General features: G+C 44.1%; 2 protein-coding genes and 1 long non-coding RNA gene across 3 annotated transcripts in view; 2 read left to right on the top strand and 1 right to left on the bottom strand.

Annotated features, from left to right (window-relative positions):
• The window catches only part of TCN1 (transcobalamin 1), a 48,371-nt gene extending 43,601 nt beyond the window's left edge, over positions 1–4,770 (bottom strand). The window contains exon 1 of the mRNA XM_084860261.1: positions 4,683–4,770. The gene's annotated coding sequence lies outside the window, so the exon portion shown is untranslated. The remainder of the gene's footprint in view (positions 1–4,682) is intronic.
• LOC146357977 (uncharacterized) overlaps positions 1–20,297 on the top strand; it is a 717,854-nt gene that overhangs the window by 46,024 nt on the left and 651,533 nt on the right. The window lies entirely within an intron of this gene.
• Positions 1,714–15,664, top strand: LOC146357994 (membrane-spanning 4-domains subfamily A member 4A-like). Its single transcript, XM_084829606.1, has 6 exons — positions 1,714–1,848; positions 4,717–4,827; positions 9,414–9,470; positions 12,511–12,663; positions 13,474–13,599; positions 15,620–15,664. Exons 1-6 carry the CDS (start codon positions 1,714–1,716, stop codon positions 15,662–15,664), a joined length of 627 nt encoding a protein of 208 aa, XP_084685732.1.

Below are 20,297 nucleotides of genomic sequence, written 5' to 3'. Positions count from 1 at the left end.
GACAGTGCTCCAACCTCGGAAGGGGGAGTTGGAGATCCACCCCATCCCATCCCATCCAGTGCAGAAAGAACTGTGCTGGCTGCCCTCCAAGGTCAGAAAATCTACCTCAGAGGAGGAAAGGGGGCATTCTGAGGGGGAGGAAGGAAGGAAGGAAGGAAGGAAGGAAGGAAGGAAGGAAGGAGACTGGAGAGGCTAGGATATGAGTTATCCTGAGCCCTCTTCCCTCCCCTTCTGAAAAACCCATCTTGTGAAAATCAGGGAAAGAAGGACAAGGAAGCAAAAATCATGTCTGCTGCTCCTCTTGGTAGGGCATAGGAATTTTGGAAACCCCCAAGTTTGGGGGGTTTCTGAGCAGCTTGGGTGCAATCTATAGGACTGCACCCTTAGGAAATGAAAATTATAACATTTCCATACTGCCCCATAGCTGAAGTTCTCTAGTACCTCTAAATCCATACATGGTGCACCAGGCTCTTTCTTATGTCCTCATCCAGAGCTTGGATCGTCCATGAAAGGTATGAGAAGACTCATGGGTGGGATGCAACCAAACTGCAACTACATCTTTCCTCTTTAGTAACTCTTTCCTGCCTTAGTCAATGCAGGGACTTGTGTTTCTTCATTCTTGCTTGTCTTCATCTTTGTCTTGCATAAGAGGGCTGTTTTTTCCTTTGCAACCCAATCATCTTACTCTCTTCTGAACCACCTATTATTGCTATTGTTTAGGTAGCACATCTAAGTTTGTAAAATAGCTTCAAAACCCTTGTCTTCCTTCCTTGGACTAGCCATTAGCATGACTATTTCATACACAGAAAAGTAAACATGAGAGAGTGACTACTTAGTCCCCAGTCAGCCCATGGAAGAATTATTTGTTCAAATTTCAATCTGCTTAAGCATATGCACTTTCCTAACATGATATCAAAGATGAAAAATTCACATTCATGTGCTGGGTTCTGCATGTCACTCTGTCCAGGCATCCTGGATTTGTGCAGCAATGCAGATTGAAATGATGAGCATGTGCATGTGTAAAGGGCTATGTTGAAAGCTGACCCATACTGAAAGAACAGTGGCCTGGATGAGGTTGGGACACTTCCTCCTATGTAAAAGAGGTCTGGTCCAATGTTATCCAAGCATCTAGCTACCTTGAATGGGGGAGAGTAGTTGGAAAGAAATCCTTCAAGCAGCGTAAAGCCCAGGCTGGAACCCCAGACATTCTAATACGTTTGAGGCAGTGACACAGGTAAGTGTTTGGATGGAGAAAAATAATAAATATCAGAGCAAAGTTGTAAAACAGCGGGTGGGCCATTCAGTGGACTATTTGAATCATCTGCAGGTAAGCTGGAATAAGAGCTGTCCCCCTTCCTTCTGTTCCTATAACAGCTCCCTGCATGCAGAAAGTATGCAGGCAACATTTGGTCTCGGGCTTAATTTTGGCACTTCCGGCTTCTGTTAAAGAGGCAGAAGTGGGGACAATAAAATCATAGGAGATGTAACTTCCTTTACAGCCTTACCTGTTATGGAGTGCAGATTAAGGGTACAATCATGTCCACACATGGGAGCCACACATGATTGAATGTGTGTGTAGACGTCTGAGTCAAAATACATAGGACTAGGATGTTAATGGTACTGACAAATGCCACGGCCCCTGGAAAATTAATCAGATGCAGTTTGTGTTCTGGTCTTGCAAGCCGCTGCTATCCTATGCATGTTTAGACTAGTATGCATCGGATTGTGCCTGAAGTTGCTTATTTTTCTGTGCTTGAAGCGATTCCAGGCTGTGGGACCCTCTGCATCCGTGGGCCCCCTCTGTGTCTCCCTTTCCACCCCCATGCTGGTCATAAGCTCTCCTGCTCTGTCAGTCACCTGATCCTGGCCCACCCCATCATTCTTGATTCCAGGAGTGGGGAACCTGTGGCTGTCCAGATGTTGGACCCCAACTCCCATCAGCCTCAGCTAACATGGCTGATGGTTGGGGATAGTGAATATTGTAGTTGACAATATCTGGAAGGTCACAAATCCCCCTCCCCTGCTTTAGGCACATTGCCCATTCAAATGATTGCCTGTTAATACCAGACCACTTCCCACAGTCCCAAACTGATATTTCCCCTTGAGGTGTATTGGTAGCATTGAGGGGTTTTAAAATCCACATCTGTATGAGATTTGAATAAAACTCAGGGCTTTTCTACACAAAGATGATAATTCGCATTGTGTGCTTGGCATTCCCTACTCACAGTTGTTTATGGGTTCTTTAGACAACGTCGTGATCCTCCAGTTTCATTTCTGGTCTAACTGGAGCTTTTGGTGGGGGGGTTTTCGAGCGGACAAAGTGCAATATTTAATTGTAAAAGCAAAAGAAAATGCAGTTTCCTCTTGTGTATATTCATGCTATTCTGCTATCCACAGTGCCACCTAGGGGTTATGTAGTAGAAAAGCAGGAAAGGAAATGCTCCTTGTGTAGTGCTCAGATCAAAATTCTGTGACGAAACCAAAGGCAGATGCAGGGTATTAACAGTCTCAGATAGAGGCTACCTTTACATTAAAGAAAAAACCCATAGTCCTCCCACTGTGGAGCCCTTCTGCAGCTGAATCGACACATAGCAGTTATACTGTTATCATACTGTTATCATAACTATTGGTGCCCATTGGTGTCATGTGTACCAATAGTTATGATAATGATATGATAGCAGTTATACAGTTATGTGTAGATTCAGCCTGCATTTACAGTGGACTCCCAGATCATGGTGACCACGTGATTGCTGAGAGGGGAAGTTTTTAATTTTCAAGGTTCCATAGATCTCAATGAAACAGCACCATCTAGTGGCTGCCTTAATAGCATTACAATCCAACTTAATTTTTAGAGTTCATTATTTTCGGATCTTTCCGAGATGGAATAATCAGGAAATACTTCTGGATGTGCCCTGGAGGTTGACAATGTCATGAAAAGGACCCACAAACTTCTGTGAGTGAGCAATCTCAACAGCAAGATAAAAGCTTTGTGTGAAGGAACCCGGAATGGGTCTCAGTAATGGCTGGTGCTCACTGACAGGACAGCAGCTCAGTTTATAAAACCATCCATAGCAATAAGTGCCTGGTTTAAGACAGGCTACTTCCCATTTTCTGGATTGCTCCCCAAGACATTCTTGGGCTCCTTTGGAGATTCCTCACCCCCACCCCACCCCAGGGCTCATAGGCTACCTAAATCAGATGGGTGCCCAGTTGCTCTAGCTTTACCCCGGGACTAAATCACCCTTAAATAGCCAAAGCTTTCATAGCAGTTGCACTGTACTGAGCTAAAAAGCAGTAGCACTCTTCTGGATTAAGGGGGACAGTTTTGAGTGGGGTACTAAGTTACAACTCTGCCAACTTCCAATCTCTGCCCACCCAATTCCTCAAGAAGGTTAGCAGGCTTCTGTTGTAACTTGGCCGAGAGGACCAAGGCAATACAGTGGGGTGAGAGAAAATGAGCCAGAACCTTCTGCCAGATCAGAATATGCCAATTTAATCAACCAAGGAGGGAAGTTTATTAAACACAAGGAAAGTCAAAGTGCAACCAAGGAAATAAACATGGAAAATGTTGGTTCTAATGTCTAATAATTAGAACTCTAATGCTTGCTGTAGCTCATCCTTCCTCAACCTGGGGCCTTTCTAGATGTGTTGGACTACAAGTCCCAGCATCCTCCAGCTAGCATGCACCCCCCAGCAAGAATATAGATTCTTGCCTATGAAACTGATGCACTAGCAAAATTTACTTTAGAATATACAGCAGAGTTGACATAAACATTAACCAATCCTTGATATATCTATTTTTGCCCCTTCAGAAGGAAGGCAAAGTGTGTGTGGGGGTGTTTCTTGGTAAAACAAAGGTCAAATACAAACTTACAAATTACGTGAAATTTCTACACATCAAACCTGTTGCCTCCCTAACTCTCACTCTCCCCATGACACTCACAGGTCCAAATCTGTGGAAAGTGTAAACAGTAGTGTGAAACAACCTCTGCTGCAGAAGTTTCTTAGAATTCAGCCCAGAGCTTTGGGGGTGAGTGATGACTGGGTGGGCTCTACAGGATCTATGGGCTTGTCCTCCATACTTCATATCACGTTTGGCCCTGCCCACTTTGCCTCTGGCCACACCCACAGATGAAATGGGCACTCTGAGACCTTTCGCAGATTGGAATTTGGCCCTTGGACTGGAAATGGTTCCCCACCCCTGCTGGAGCTGAATGACTTTGAATCTGCCTTAGGAAGTGGTTATTTCCTAAAACAACAGGTTGTGAGGCCTTGGCCAAGCTTGGCTAGCCACTCAGCGATGAGTTGCGCCTGCCAGGAATCTCTCCTTTTCACCTTAAAAATTATGGGGCCCTGTTTAGCATCAGATCTCTGAGGCACCAAACTTCCACTCCTTACTAACAAAGTTCTGTTCAGTTTCCCTCTGACCTCTAAGACATATTGAGTTTTTTTCCTCTTCTGAATCTATAAGGACTATAAACTTGCTTTAAACAGAACAATGGAAGTTGAGAGTCTTGGAATGCTGAGTTCCATGCCTTGTGTTTGATTCTCCACCCGTATATCAGTCTTAGGGACACCTGGAATACATCTGCATGTGGTTTTTCCACAAATGTCCCTACTTCCCTTTATGACTCTCTCATAAGGGGAAGTCTCTAGTGTGGTATTATAAGTAAGGGCCTTACACTGTACTCCATGAAGTCTCTCTTTCTCTTCCAGGCAGTGCTGGTGGTCCTAGGGCTGCTTCAGGTGGGTTTGGAAACCCTCTTTCTCACTTTCCACTGTTCTTACACAGATAACCTTGGTATTCAGTTCTTCTCTGGAATCCTGGTAAGAGAACGAGGTTGGAAATTCTGGAAATTCCAAACCTAGCTTTTGCACCATAACAACATTACCTAGTGCTCTGATCCAACAAGTATATACAGTCAGGGCCAGAAATATTGGAACAAGGATAACTGTTTTGGCAGTTGGCCTCTGTACACCACCACATTGAAGTTGAAAGGAAACAACTTCAATGTGGTTGTTGTTGCAGATTTGCATATTAAACATGTGCAGATTTGCATTTTAAACTCACATAAATCATAGTATAATGACCAGAGGAATAAAATGGGGCTTGCTTCTGTTGTCCCGATGCTAAATACATTGACATAGGAATAAGCACTATTTTGTTGTAGAAAAGGATAACCAGCGGCGTAGTGGTGGCGGGTCGCGCTGGGGCTTCGCTCCGGCACTTTTTTTGAAGCCAGCCCCCAGCCGGGTCACAGTCTGCTAGGGAAGGAGGAGGGAGCAGAGGGACTGTGGGCGGCTGCCTCTTGGCTGCCTCTCATCTACTACACAGAGCCGGCCAGGCAAAGCGAGCGAGCGAGAGAGGGTGCCTGAGGGAGCTCTGCAGCCTCCTCACCCCCCCTTCTCCTCAGCTCTTGGCTTCTCTCCAGTCCCTGCTCTGTGCTGCTGCTGCTGCTGCTGGCCGGGGCACCAGCAGTGGGGCGTGGGAGCGCTGCCACCATTATTTACTTATGGGGCAGGGCAGGTGGCTGGTTTGTGCCAGTTTTTAGGATTTATCACACAATCCTATGCATGTTTACTCAGACGTCAGTGCCACTGTGTTCAATTGCCAGTTGGGCTTTCTCCCAGATAAGTGTGCGTAGGACTGCAGCCTTAGCTGCCTTCCCAAGATCTCTGTAAATTTAATTCAAAATAAACACCCATTGGATTGCACTGTTAATTTTTGAACATTAATTTCCACAGTAAGCAGAACTGCCAAATGCAACCTGCTCTGGCGGAGGGAGGGGAAACAGAAAAAAATCAGCTGTGGGGAGAGGAGAAAGAAGGGGTGTGGGGGGGGAGGGGGGTTCAATCCAGCTGGGTGTGTGGCTGTTTCTGTTGCAGGATGGGAAAGATATAAGGAAGGAGCGTAGGAAAGGCTAATGGGCAATGTTGGGGCACTAAGGGAGTGCGCAAGGGGGCTGTTCAAATGAGAAGGGATCTGTCCATGAGGGCTGAGTTGAGAGGGTGAAGCTTCCATAGAGTATCATATTTTGACAGCCTAAAATGTTTGTGAGTGAGTGAGTGAGTGAAAAAGATTAGCACCCCTGCATTTTTTCTCAGACGTCCAATGGAAATACCCCTGCCTCACTCTCAGCTGCACTGTTTTTGGATCCCAGTTGAAGGCGGTGTATCTTACAAGGTAAGATACACAAGCAAAATTACAAATATACAAATTTAACCAACAAGAAATAGTAATAATAATAATTTTTAAAAGAATTTTTAAAAAACCAATTGGATAGTTCAACTAATATTGTATTTGGAGATGTATTCATTTGTGTACATACAGATATACACACATACACACACACACACATACAAATGCATATGTGTATACATATACATACACATGCATACACAGACATGCGTATGTATGTATATCTATCTATACATATATAAGGTTATGTACTAACCTTACTAAGCTAAATTTAATATAGTAGTTACATATATCCTGTATTTACTCAAAATGTATAAGAGAGAGAGAGAGAGAGAGAGATGAGGGGGAGGAAGCAGTAGTATACAGTGCATTTGATCTGGCATGCCGCCCAGACTTCTTATCAACTATAACCCAAACAAACTGAAGAAGTCAGATCCCTCGTTTTGATTTTAATGCCAGTGAGAAATGATTCTGCAGCATCAGCGCTTAAAAACGTCTTCATCTATCCTTCAATAAAAATGCAAAATGTGGCAGGATATGTTATTGCAAATTAATTTGTGTTGCCAAATTTCTCACCTTGATAAATTGTCTTCTTCTATCAGCGATTTCTTTAGTATAATCAGGAGAGCGCATAATCTTGTCAGTGGCTGGCCCTCACCGAAGCTCACCCTGCTCTCTTGCTAAATGCATGAGATAATCTTTCGTGGAGGCACACAGAAACTGAACAATAACAGGTCCTGCTCTGATGCCTCGTGTAGAATCGGGAACACAATAAGCATGCTCAACATCAAGTGGAAGTTAAGAAGGCAAAGCCAATAACTCATGCAGATATGTATCCATGAACTCAGCAAGACGGAGATTTGTAGCCAGATCTCTGAAGCCAAGAATATGGAGATTAGCTCTCTGAGCAAAGGCCTCCAGTTGAGAAATTCGAGCTGACAGAACATTATGAGAGGCATCTGTAGCAGTTTCCTGGTCTTCAAGTATATTAACTTTTGACTCCATCTTTTGAAGACAAATATTCATTGAGTCCACAGACCCTTGAAGGGTACTGATAGAATCCTGAATCGTGTTCAGCTGTTTCAACTTTTCAAGCTGTTCGAGCTGCTCAAGCTGTTCAAGCTTCTTTGACTGCAAAGATAACTGTGAGGACATTTTTTTTTTGTCCGAACGAGCAACTCCTATCCCTCTATCGCTTCTTTAGAAACCTTTGCCAGAGGGGCAGTTGCGGAGGTAGGCAGTGTTCCCAAGCTTTTCTTCCCCCTTGGTGTTGCCATCCTCCTCTCATATCCGAAAGCACAACAAGCAAATATAAGTGCAGAAACAGAAAACGAAAGCTTAAGCAAGTTTAATTGCAAATACCCAGATAACACGACAATCTCAAAGAGGTATTTTTAAAGCTGGAACTCGGGAGAGACGCAGCGAAAAGCCGATCACAACACCATCCCCAACCAGAAGAAGTCTCCCCACTTACACCCAGAGACATAACATATATCCATTTGCGCACATGAAGATCCTGCATGCAGCAATTAGGCTCAAAAAAAGGCCTTCCATTTGTGCCAGTGGAAGGCCTTTTTCAAGCCTAATGAATGCACTGGGGAACAGAGTGAGGAGGGGAGACTGTGTGCCAGTTGAGGAGACCCCATGGGCTATATCTGGCCCGTGGGCTGGAGGTTCTCCACCCCTGTTATATGTGAGCAATTTCGCAAGGATCCTAGATAATATTCTGCAAAAAATATTACAGTATATTTTAACAGCATGTGGTTATTTTTAAAGTATCTCCAACAAGATATACGTCCTCCTGAGGAATAATTGCATGTGCTCTAAAACATGAGTGCGGGACAGAAGAGGAAGAAACTACCCCCATCTACCTGCTGTTGTGGGTGGGTGAGGATAAGGATGGGTCACTCTCAATGATGCTCAGAGCTTTTCTACACGAGGCTGTTAATCTGATTATTAACTTTTGGTTTCATCACAGAACAGAGATCAGAACACTACATGAGGAGTGTTTGCTTTTCTGCTACCTCTAGGAGGCACTGTGGTATAGCAGAAGAGCATAAATAAACAAGAGAAAATTGTGCTTTCTTTCACTTTCACAATTACATTTTCCCTGCTCTAAGAAAAACTCCCCAAAAGTGCTGTTTAGACACAGAAGCAAAATTGGAGGGTCACGACATTGTCTAAAGAATCTGTAAACAATTCTAAGTAGGGAATGACGAGCCCATGATAAATGCCTCATGTAGAAAAGCCCTTAGTGAACAATTTGACTAAAAGCAACTTCAGGCATAGACAGAGTGCTTCTGGATGAGGAATTTATTGTGCAATCACCCTGCCTCATTCACAGATTTTTATTGGGGTTCTAGACATCATCCTCTTCCATTTGTAGCCTTTCCATATTTCCCCTCCACTTCTTCCAACTTTATTTCTTATCAGAAAAAAATATGTTAAGGAAGAAAAGACAGAGTAGCTGCATAATGCCTTTGGACTGGGAGCCCTCCATCTGGAAGCACTCACAACCACACCTATGAAACTCACTGAGGCTGCAATCCTATACTTGTAAACTCCGTTGAACTCAGCGAGACTTACTTCCACATAGACATGCATGGGATTGCTCTGTGAATATCATCCCATTGGGGATGGCACTCTTTGGCATGCATAGGACTATGGCCTTCATGAAAGCAAAACCAAATGGCTCAGATCTAGCTACACAGAGGCAAATATGAAGTCCCTTTTAGGCAAGAAAAAAACCTATATTCAATACAGTATAACTCTGCTTTGCATTTCACATCTATTAACATCTATTTTATTCAAAGCAGGCCTTTGGCATGTAAGCTGGTCTGTTGGGTTGGGTGCCATTTTCATTCTTTTATTGTTGAGTTTTAATGTGTTTGTTTTATGATAACTAAGTTTTTATTTTAACATTTGGCTCTTAAACTTGAGTGCCATTTCCTTGGTGGGAAGGCAAGCTATAAATCAAATAAATACATATCAACACAGACTAGTCACACACTCAGAGGTTGTTAATGCACGATAAGTGGGTTGACTTTCCCTGTTGCTTCAGTGTATGTTTAGAGGGCGGAATGGTAATTCTAGCCTGCGTTTGGTATAGTGAAGACAGAACTGGGAATGGTTTGTTATTCTGAATTACTTGTGTGAATTTGTAAACACGTCTTGAGTCTTGTCACATTATTATTCTTTCATGCTTTGTCTCCAGTTGATCTTTGCAGGCATCCTCACACTTGCAGCAGACAAAACCAACCGTCTGGGCTCTGTGAGTGCATTGGGAAACTTGTGGGAAAGACAAGAGGTCCTCTCCCCATGTTATACTAGTCAAGGGTTATTCCCCCCGCCCCCACCCCTGTTAGAAGATGACCCAAAGAACCTTCAGATCAGGGTCAGTGGTGCCTTCACAATGTTATACAACTATTAACCAGGCTTTAGGTATCACAGATATCAGGTATTAATGTGGAATTGTCTCTCTTTTGGTTCTTTTCAATGCAACTGAATCTGTCATTACAAGGCTTAAAAAGACGTTACTTATGAATTCATTGTCAGCAGCTAAAGTACTATAGGCTAGAAACTGGAAGAAGGTGCATCCACCTACGGTGAATGAATGGCTCACTGAATGCCTGGAAATAGCAGAAATTGAAAAACTTTCTGAAAGTATTCATAGAAGAATGGGAAATCAATAGATAATTTCTCTGCAGACAAGTGGAACGACTTTATTATGTAGTGGAATGATAATTGGCAACACACCAGATTAGACAGAAACCTTTTCTTGTTGTAAAATGATTCTGCTTTTTTTTTTGCTGTTTATCTTTTGCGTTTGCTTATAAAAAACCACAATTACAAACACACACACACACACACACAAAAGTGCATCCCTCCTAACAAATAATCACCACTTTGTGGCAGCGTTGCTTCATTCATCTTCTACCTTTGCAGCCCAAGGAGCCGCATTATCACAGGCACCCATATTGTGTACTGTGGTGGGAGGCCCCACCAGATTTCAGCCCTGGGGAGGGGAATCAACAAAAATTGGTGGTGTGGATTTAATTAATAGTTCTTTGCAAAAGATGGAATTGAAGGTTAATGCTCTCCAAGGTGTCTGCACAAGAGATGACTATGCATGCCTTCCATAATATCCTGTCTGCAAGAATTTCCCAACCAGAGGCATATACTCGTAGAGTGAATCTGCGTATCCTTGGTATCAAAGATCTGCCTGCTCATATAAGTCTGTTTAAATTCTTGGATAAATTTCAGCATGAGCTACTCGCTCCGCCATCTGATTATTTATTTGATATTGAGCATGCATGTTCCAGGTCCAGTTCGTGGCATCAAAGGGACTGCCTATACTGTTATAGTTCAATTTGCAAGAGTTTCTACAAAAAATCATATTTTGCACTTGGCAAGGGAAGTGGGAGAACTTTTGGGGGGACCAACACAAGACAAAGTTATGTTACTTCTGGGTTACACTAAAGAAATCGCTGACAAAAGAAGGCAATTTACCAAGGCGAGAAATCACGCAAGACAAATGAATCTGCAATATCATATCAAATATCCTGCTATATTTTGCATTCTTTTTGAAGGCCAGATGAAAAAGTTTTTAAATCATGAAATGGCGGAGGCTTCACTAGCTGGCATTCAAAGTAAGGCACAGGAGACATCTTCCCCAGCCTCATGAGCTGGGAACTTTTCAATTATTATTGTCTTTCGGATTTATTTGGGTTATAAGGTCCAGAGGACTGTTTACATATATCCCCTTTTTTCTCTCTCTCTTTTTCTTCCTTCCTCTTTTTTACATTAGACATGATATACCGTATAATAAAATTCCTGTTTGTGTGTGTATAGGTATGTATACATTCTATATAGATTTAGAAATGACACTATCTAAAATATAGATAGCATAAAGTTATTATTATTACTTATCCTTCTTAATTTCCTTCCTTTTTATTATTATTACTATCATTATGAGACTTTGATTAGTAATATTTTTGGTTACATTGTTAAGCTTTACTATTATATGCTAACTAAAGGGCAATATATGGTTATTGGAAATTAATTGTAGTCTTGCTTCCTTGCTATAAGACTGAGGATATGATATTGAAATGTAAGGTTGATTATCTATGCTGTACTGAATTGTAATATTGGCAATGTTATAGGTATAACTTTTAATTAGAATGATACTTGAAGTTTGTGTGTAATGCAGTTTAAATTTAATCCTTTTAAGCAACTTTTTTATATTTTTTCTTTTTCTTTTTTGCTTTCTTCTTCCTTTTCCTTCTTCTGTTCTTTGTTGTTGTTGTTGTTATTGCTGTGTCCTCCTAAGAATACTGTATTGTTGGAAACTGTAGATAATGACTAGGTTGTTGGTACTGTTTATTTCATTTATAAAGATAAAAAATAGAAAAAAAGTATTTAAAAAAAACAAACCAAAAGTTGGTGGCAAACCCAAAGCTAGAAGTGGCAGCATTAGTGCTAGAGCTGTGTACAAATTGCCTTTCAAAATTCTCCACCTTACCTGAAGGCAGAGAAACTGGGGGGACAATTTCACCGAATTTCCCCAGAGGGAGGAGAAATTCTTCAAGAGTTTCTTACAGGTTGAGCTCACCATTGGCAGGGGCTGTAGCACAGCTTCTTTCTTTTTTTCTCCGCAACCGCCTTGGCAGCCTGGACCCCATTTTGCATCCTCCACAAAACAGGTGTGAGGGGGGCAATACTGTGTCTAGCTCCTGGGAAGAAGTGGAGCTACAACTCTGCCAAAATCTCTCCTCCAATTTCCTGGATGTTTTCTTCCCCCTTGAAAGAGGCTTCCATTTTTCTGCCTCGCTCTCAGGACATTTTATAATTTATTTTGAACTTTTTAGTGGCGTTTTTGAGCTTACCTATCACTGTGAGGTAATCAAGGTGCTGTGTTTTTCTTCTTTTTTCTGTTACACATCTTGCCATTGCTCTGCAGCTTCCCAGGCTATCTGCACTACCTGATCTGAAAAAGGCCTATGGGAGGACTTATCTCATGATGTCTCTTCCCCTGGGCTTTAACTGAAGTGCTGGAAGCCAAGAAGGCTACAGGCTGCTGGAGAGATGCCTGTACAGTGAAAGACAGGACACTCATGCACTCTTCTTTACCTCACAAGTAAAGCAAGCACAAGAATCCAGAAACCAACCCATGATAATTTCTCCAAAATTTTATTCTCCTTTGAATTTCTTTTTGAAAGCAATTTCTTTTCTATCAAATTGAATGAGAAAGTTTGGGGGGGGAAATGTAAGAGAAATTTTCAGCACACCACTAATTAGTTCTTCTCTTTCAGGTGAAAGCCTGCCTTGTCATCTCTGTCATCTGCACAATAGTGGTGGCTGTGATCAACATATTCTATGTGATAGATTTAGTGTATGACCCCTGTAACTGGAACATCAGATGTAGTGGAAAGGAGGATTTCTGTGAAATGCTGCACCAGATTGTGGTGAGTATGTCCTGTGCCAAAGTCTCTGTTCCATGAAGACCACTTCAGAACAGCCGGTGCTGACGCAGTTGATTGAACTTGAGTTGGGGAAGGGGTAGGGAGATATTCATCGCCAAGTTAATACTGGACCCCATCTGCGGTGTAGACGCGTGCAGTAAATCGCATATGCACGCATGTGCATACAAACATGCATGTAGTCTTCAAGAAGAATATCCATTTTCTGGAACCAGGACATACTGTGCAAATACACTTTTTCTGCACAACTCTGATTACCACAAGCTTGGACTTGGTGGGCTCTCGTTGCTGCAAGGCCTCTCTCAGGACTACAGCTTCCCCCAAAGAGTCTTGGGCATTGAAGTCTGGCGAGGGTACCGAGAATACGCTGATAGAGATTCCTAGTCCCGCTCATAGAATTAGCATTCTCAGGTTCCCTGGAAAGAGAGAATAACTGCTAAACTGGTTTAAGTCTATACTGTACATATATCTCCAGTCACAGAGGCAACGTAAGCCTCCATTAGAGGCACTGCTGCACCTGCCTGATTATGATTGTGTCCTGTGGCTTTTGTGGCCACGGTATCTTCCGGCATGAATTCTCCAAGAACTTCTCAGTTTCAGTTCTGCCACTGAACAACATATACATATATCGAGAGCACTGGGCTCCCAATAGCCTTAAAATCAACAGAACTTCTAAATAAATAAATTGGTCTTGGAATCAGCTGCCAATAAGACTGCCCAATATATATATTGCTACTTTGAGTGGAGGGCCACAAAGCAGCCATCTCATTCTCTGTCGCATGTTCTGCTTTTCAGGCGTGTTGTGCAGGCATGCGTGGCATTGTCCTGGTTTTAACTACACTGGGTTTCTGGGTTTGCATCTCTATGGCAGCCTTTGGATGCAAAACTGTGTGTCACCAAAGCACAGCCAATGATGATGTGGTAATCTGCTGCTAGTCTCGATTATGGGAGGGAGAAGGTGGTAAGAGATGAGGAGAACAGCAAGGTTGGGGAATGGTGAGATGGAAACTAGGGATGTTAGAGAAATCCGCCATGGACTCCAGTGAGGCCGGATTCTTTGGAATCCGGCCCCCAGGAGTCCGTGGCGGAATGGACTACCCCCCCCCACCGCCACCCCCCAAAGTCCCCCCCGGGACGGACCCTACCTGGCGGCGGATGCTTCAGGTAGGGTCATCCTCCTTCCGTAGCCAGCCTGCGGAACACAACAGTGGCCGTCATAGCGGCCGCCATTTGTGTCCCTGCCCGTGGCTGTGACTGGCTACGTAAATATTTACATAGCCTATCACGGCAAAGAGCAGGGACGCAAATGGCGCCCATTACGCCATTTGCATCCCTGCTCCTTTCGTGATAGACTACGTAAATACTTACGTAGCCTATCATGAAAGGAGCAGGGACGCAAATGGCGTAGCAGCCACCATTTGAGTCCGCAGTGCAGCAGCGGCGGCCGGCAGTCTGGTTGCAGCCGGGGAGGATTCCGAGGGGGGAGGGACGGATCACCTCCCCCCACCAGCAGATGCCCCGACCGGCAGGTAAGGGATTCGTACATCCCTAATGGAAATGGACAAGGACAGAGGCAGGGATATAGAAATAGGTCAGCTTGGTCATCACAAACACCCTGCCCCCTAACTCCACCAAACACTGTCACTGATTCTACCATGGCCTACTCCAGACTCACACAACTGATGATACGTGATTAACATGTTTAGGCTGTGTTATGGACACCAGCAGCTAAGATGTCCAGACCTGGAGAGGAACAAGAGGCATAGGGAGTCCAGGAGAGGGTGATAATGGAATCAAATGAAGAAAACAGAAGAATAGAGTTGTCTATGTGTAGTGGGTGGGGTGGGAATGAGTGGTCATTGTGAGTGGAACTGACAAGGTCCTAGGGAGGTGGTGGGCTCTCCCACACTGGAGGCATTCAAGATGAGGCTGGACAGTCATCTGTCAGGGATGCTCTGACTTGGATTCCTGCATTGAGCAGGGGGCTGGACTCAATGGTCTTATAGGCCCCTTCCAACTCTACTATTCTATGATTCTATGGCAAAACTAAGGGCCAGTTTAAACATTATAGCCCTTCTTAAAGATCAATCAGAAGTGAGGCCTTGCGGCAATGCTCTCAGCAGTGAATGTGTCTTTTTAAAGCCCTTTACCTTGCGTGTTGGCTCAAACACAGGCAGCATCTCCACATCATAGAATCATAGAGTTGGAGGGGGTCTTGTAGGCCATCTACTCCAACCCCCTGCTCAATACAGAAAATCCAGAGCATCCCTAGCAAATGGCTGTCCTGCCTCTGCTTGGGAGGGAAATTGAGGGAAACCCAGTGAGGGAAAGCCCATCACACCTCTAGCTAGTTGGTTCCACTGTTGAACTGCTCTTACCATCAAGAAGTGTCTCCTGATGTTCTACCAAAATCTAACCTTCTGTAACCTAAGTCCATTAGACCTAGTCCTGCCCTCATGGGCAGCAGAGAACAATTCTTTGCCCTCTTCTGCAACAGGCAGCCATGTATTTGAAGAGTGCTACCATGTCCCTGCCCCCCGCCCCTCAATCTTCTCTTCTCCAGGCTAAATATACGCAGTTCCTTTCTATACCACTGGCCCTGAACCTTTGTTGCCTTCCTCTGAACTGGTCGCAATTTCTCTACACCCTTCTTAAAGTACGGTGCCCAGAACTGGATGCAGTGCCATTTGCCAAGGCTGTGAAGTTCTGAGATGGAGATGTTGCATGCATTTTTTGATCAATACACGGGGTAAACGCCCTTTAAAAGTTACCCCCACAATGTGGGGTACTACGACAGGAAATCACTTTTCCGGCAGACTGTAACTTTTAACTTAGCCTTTGAAAACGAAGGGGGCAGGGAGGAGGCAGTACAGGGTCTTAGAAAACAAGGTTGCCTGGTTGCTATTCATGAGAAGCACCTGAGTTTGTGTTTCATTCACAGCCCATTGCTGGCAGGAGGCATTTTCCCAGTCCCACTGACACCTGAACCAGAACTCTTTGCCTGTGGGCCTGAGTCGTTAACACCCGGAGGACTGTCATAATAGATGCCCCCTTGTGGAATCGGATGACTTCAACCCACCTGGAGAGCACACACTAGAATGTTGCCTTTGCTCCCCCTTCTGTCTCTGTTGCTCCCCAGCTCCAGGGTCTGAACTTTGGACTGTACTAATTTGTAGTTTCTAACACTCACCCGCCTTTCTAGGATGCAAACCCACAATGTTGCATTGAAGCCATGGCAGTGCAGTGTTGATGTCACAGTAGCCCCAGACTTGCTGTGTGATGGACTACATTTCACCTGTAATGTCAAATGTAACTTCTATTCTCCACCATATAAACCCCTCCGGAGTTGCGAATAGTGCAGATCACAAGCTAGGCAAATTACTGCTTTTTGTATTCCCAAATGCGACCCTCCATTTGCTTCCTTGCCCCAGCGTACCTGTATGTAGCCAGAAATCTTTTGCACAAAGGCCAGTTCTAAACTACTTATAGCACAAGCCTATGCATGTTTACTCAGTAGTAAGCCCCACTGTGTTCAGCGGAGCTTACTTTCAGGTATGTGTGTATAGGATTGCAGCCTCAGTCTGCAAGAGCTTCTTCTATTACTATCTTAGGACTGAAACAACCTGTGGACAGGGTGCAACACTACACCCTCACCCAGAAACATCAACTTTTTAAAACCTCTTTATTAATGCTTGCTTTGAACATTCGTCCTAAAGAAGAATTCTGTGAAACCTGTAACCTGGCAAACGGAACTGTAAATATTGATTGGTCCTAATAGAAGTATTATTTTTCTGCCCCTGTGTTGTTTTCCTTAATGTCTTGTAACGTAAAAACCTGTCCAACAATACCTGGCATAGAGCAGCCTGGCCTAGTGTCCCCTCCATTCCTGCCATGATGCATGCAGCCCAAAGAGAGCCAGGGACAGAGATCCAGGAGCCCACTGCTATTCTTTTGTTTAATAGTTCAAAGAAAGCTTCCTAAAGATACTGAAGGCGGGAGCAGCACCCACTACCTGCAAGGTAATTTACAGTGCAATCCAGTGCATCAAAGAGTCTTATGACCCTCCAGATGTTGGGCTGCAACTCCCATCAGCCCTAGCCAGCATAGCCAATGGCACGTGATAGGTATGGTAGTCCAACATCAACCTGGGGAGCCACAGGTTTACCACCTCTGCCTTGAAGACTACCAAGTGTATTATGGCAGGCACCCATGGACCCCCGGACACTTTTCTTGGCATCCACCAAGGTGCCGTGCCCCTCCCGCTTTCCCCCCTTCAATTAACACATTTTCTTACTGGCAGCTGTGAAACAGGTCTCTGTTGGTGCTGAAAACTGTGGGTTCAAGGGAATTCTTTAGTGCACTGGGGGCCCCATTTCTGCCTTGTACTCAGTCTTTTGGGCAGGTTACTTGTCCTTTGCCATGCCTCCTGTGGCAGCCATTTTGTGGTGGTGCCCAAGACACTTTCTCAAATGTGCCCACAGCCCAAAAAGTTGTCTACCCCTGTATTATGGCATAAGCATTCATAGCCAAACTTGAAAAAGGAACTCCAAAGGCAGATTGTGGTGCAAAACAGCTGAACTACAATTCATCAAGAGGCTAAACTCTATCTCTGGCTTGAACAGGGACAAAGGTCTCTTTTTTAAAATCACACTACATGTGTTAATCAGCTCACTGATGGGAGGATGTCTGTGTTATCACCCAGCAACTGTTTTGTGAATGGCCACTGTTAACAGGGTAACTTTTTGCATTTCTGTACTTTCTGCATTTCATTTCCTTCTGACCTCATTGTTTACAATCCCACCACTCCAAACCATGTTCTTACATATAAAAACTTGTAACTCAGGATAACAGTTCATACATCTGATGAAGTGGATTGTTGTGCATAAAAGCTTATGCCATTATAAATGGGCTAGTCTTGAAAGTCCCACAAGACTCTTCATTGTTCTTGCTGCAATAGACTAAGGGCTTCTCCACATGAGGCTTTTATCCTGCTGTTGAGATTGGCCACTCACAGAAGTTTGCGGATCCTTTACATGACATTGTCAGCCTCCAGGGCGTCTGCCACGCTAAATTACCTTTGTCCCGTTTTTTAAAAGATTGGAGACAATGAGCTATCAAATTACAGTGTGTTGAGTTCCCCCACTAAAAGAGGAAATCCCTCAATAAGAGGAGCTAGACCACAGCACCATCTAGTGGCTGTATGATGACACATATAAAACAATGCAGGTAAGGGAGGAAGGTGGGGAAGGGAAGTATGTGTAAAGGGAGCTGTCATGATCCTACATTTAAAACAGAAGCAGAAAGCCCCAGTAAAGTTGCAGGATTTTAGCCTGGTGTAGAAATGCTCTAACACCTCTCTGGAAAGGTTATGCATGTCTACTCAAAAATATGCACCAAACAAAATACATTTGTTGATTTCTTACCCAAGATAATCTGGATTGGCTCTTTAGATTGATTCACTTAAAACAATTTATGTTGTAAAGATACTTGCATCTTTTGAAATTTTAAAAGGAAGCACTTCTTCAGACAGCACATAGTTACACTATGAAATTCACTACCACAGGGTGTAGGGATGGCCACCAATTTGGATGGCTTTCAATGGGGGTTAGACAAATTTCTGGAGGAAAAGGCTATCAATGGCTACTAGTCTTGATGGCTATGTGCTCCCTCCAGTACCAGAGGCAGTGAGTCTGTGTACACCAGTTGCTGGGGAACATGGGTAGGAGGGTGCTGTTCCACTCATGTCCTGATTGTGGGTTCCTGGTCGACAGCTTGTTGGCCACTGTGTGAACGAAATGCTAGACTAGATGGACACTTGGTCTTATCTTGGTCTTATCCAGCATGGCTCTTCTTATGTTCTTATGAACTTATTAATGTATTAAATTTCTTATCATTGAGCTGGTTCACTGTATATATACACAGGTTGATCTATTCACCCTGATACCTGGGCGAGTTTATTAATGTCATGTCCTGTTGAAAGTGATATGTATTTATTCAATTGACTATGTATGTATGACCGCCTGCTAGTTTGTCAAATATTAATATTTAGAGTCAGCGTAATGTGCATGTAAACCAATTTTTAAAATAAATTTCACTATCATATTTTGATTCTTATAAACATTTTTAGCATTATACTTGAACATATTACAATTCTTGTGATCCATTTGATCTTGTTCTAGACGGAAGTAAGCCCCACTGAGTTCCATAGGGCTTGCTCCCAGGAAAGTGTGTATAGGATTGCAGCCTTAATTTAACAGGTGGGAATGAGAAGATACAGCTGGAAATGAAATGAGGGCGAAGAACAAGCATTGTCCCTGCAATTCTACAGAAATGCATTTGTCTGCAGGGCATTCATTTCACTGGCATTTTCAGAGAAAAATAACTGGGTAGAGCTATCTTGGAGGTTCCTCTCTTCTGGCTCCTAAAATATCTAATTGGAGCTCATGGTACATGCCCCAACTTTGCTCTGCCTTGCCAGCATTCCCAGTCCTCAGCTAAACTATGGTAAATAAACCACTTTTGCTCCCTTTGAGCCAGTTTAGTCTGTGTTCCTGGGGCTAATATGAATTCATCCAATTTCATCTTTCAGGGTCTTAAAAAAGAGGTATCTCTTATGGGCAGAGTCCAATAAAGGAGTAAGACGTAAGCATCTTCTCTCATCAGTAAGCCCTAGCTCCAACATACAAACCTCTTAAAACCAATCAGGGTAGAAAGCCCCCTTGAAACTGTTTGGTTGTTTTTTTTTTAATGTTCATGCTAATAGCCTTTCTTCACACATTACATTTTTAGTATAAACATTTGGCGGGCCCCGGCAAGGCCAGCATCAAAGGTGAGAATAGTTGGGCACCTATTCAGGGAGCACACCCCAGCAGGGGCCCACTGGCAAGAGCCCCCTGGATTTGCCCCTCCCCTTCACCATGGCAACCTGCTTGTTCCCCAGCCTCTTGCTCTGGCCCAGACAACAGTGCTGGTGGGAAGGGGGAGCAGGAGATCCCACGGCCGCCTTGCTCTCCGGCTCTCTGCCTGTCCAGCAAGCAAGGGGTGGCGGTGATGGGGACGAGGAGCGGGAGCGAGAGCAGCGGCTGGCATCGGCGGTGAGGAGGGAGACTCACTGAGCAAGGAGGGGGCCCATGGAGGCTGCCTTGCCCAGGGGCCCACAGAAACCTGGAGCCAGCACTGGACACCAGGATGGAGAAGGCTGGTGAACCTCATACAGGTACACCGGTATGGGAGCCTAGGTTGTCTACAGCTCCCTGTTTAGCGGACAGTATGAGCACGTTACATTTGTATCCTGCCCTTCTTCTAAGGAGCTCAGTGCCGTTTTATCATCATAGCAACCCTGTGAAGTAGGTCAGATTTTAAGTTTCAGGCTACGGCCTGGAAATGCTGCCTCAACCTCCAAAAGTCCCAAGGAAACGAGCGATGGTGCACCAGCAGCATCTCCTTTTCTGCCCACAGTCCTTTTTCTCTAGCTGTTCCCCCTGCCTGAGTATCACAGATGAGGAAGGACTGAACTTGTGCTTTCTCATATCCAGATCCAGCATGCAGGTCACTCTCCAGCAATAGCTCCCAGGCTAGACTCTAGACAGGCGCATTAAATTTTGAGGTCTACAGAATGT

This window comes from Heloderma suspectum, chromosome 1, assembly GCF_057233095.1.
Source record: "Heloderma suspectum isolate Gila_16-S chromosome 1, 16-S_ref, whole genome shotgun sequence".
In the NCBI taxonomy this organism is placed as follows: Eukaryota; Metazoa; Chordata; class Lepidosauria; order Squamata; family Helodermatidae; genus Heloderma; species Heloderma suspectum.
Note: the sequence above shows the minus strand (reverse complement) of the source record. Positions and strands in the feature narration are given on the sequence as shown.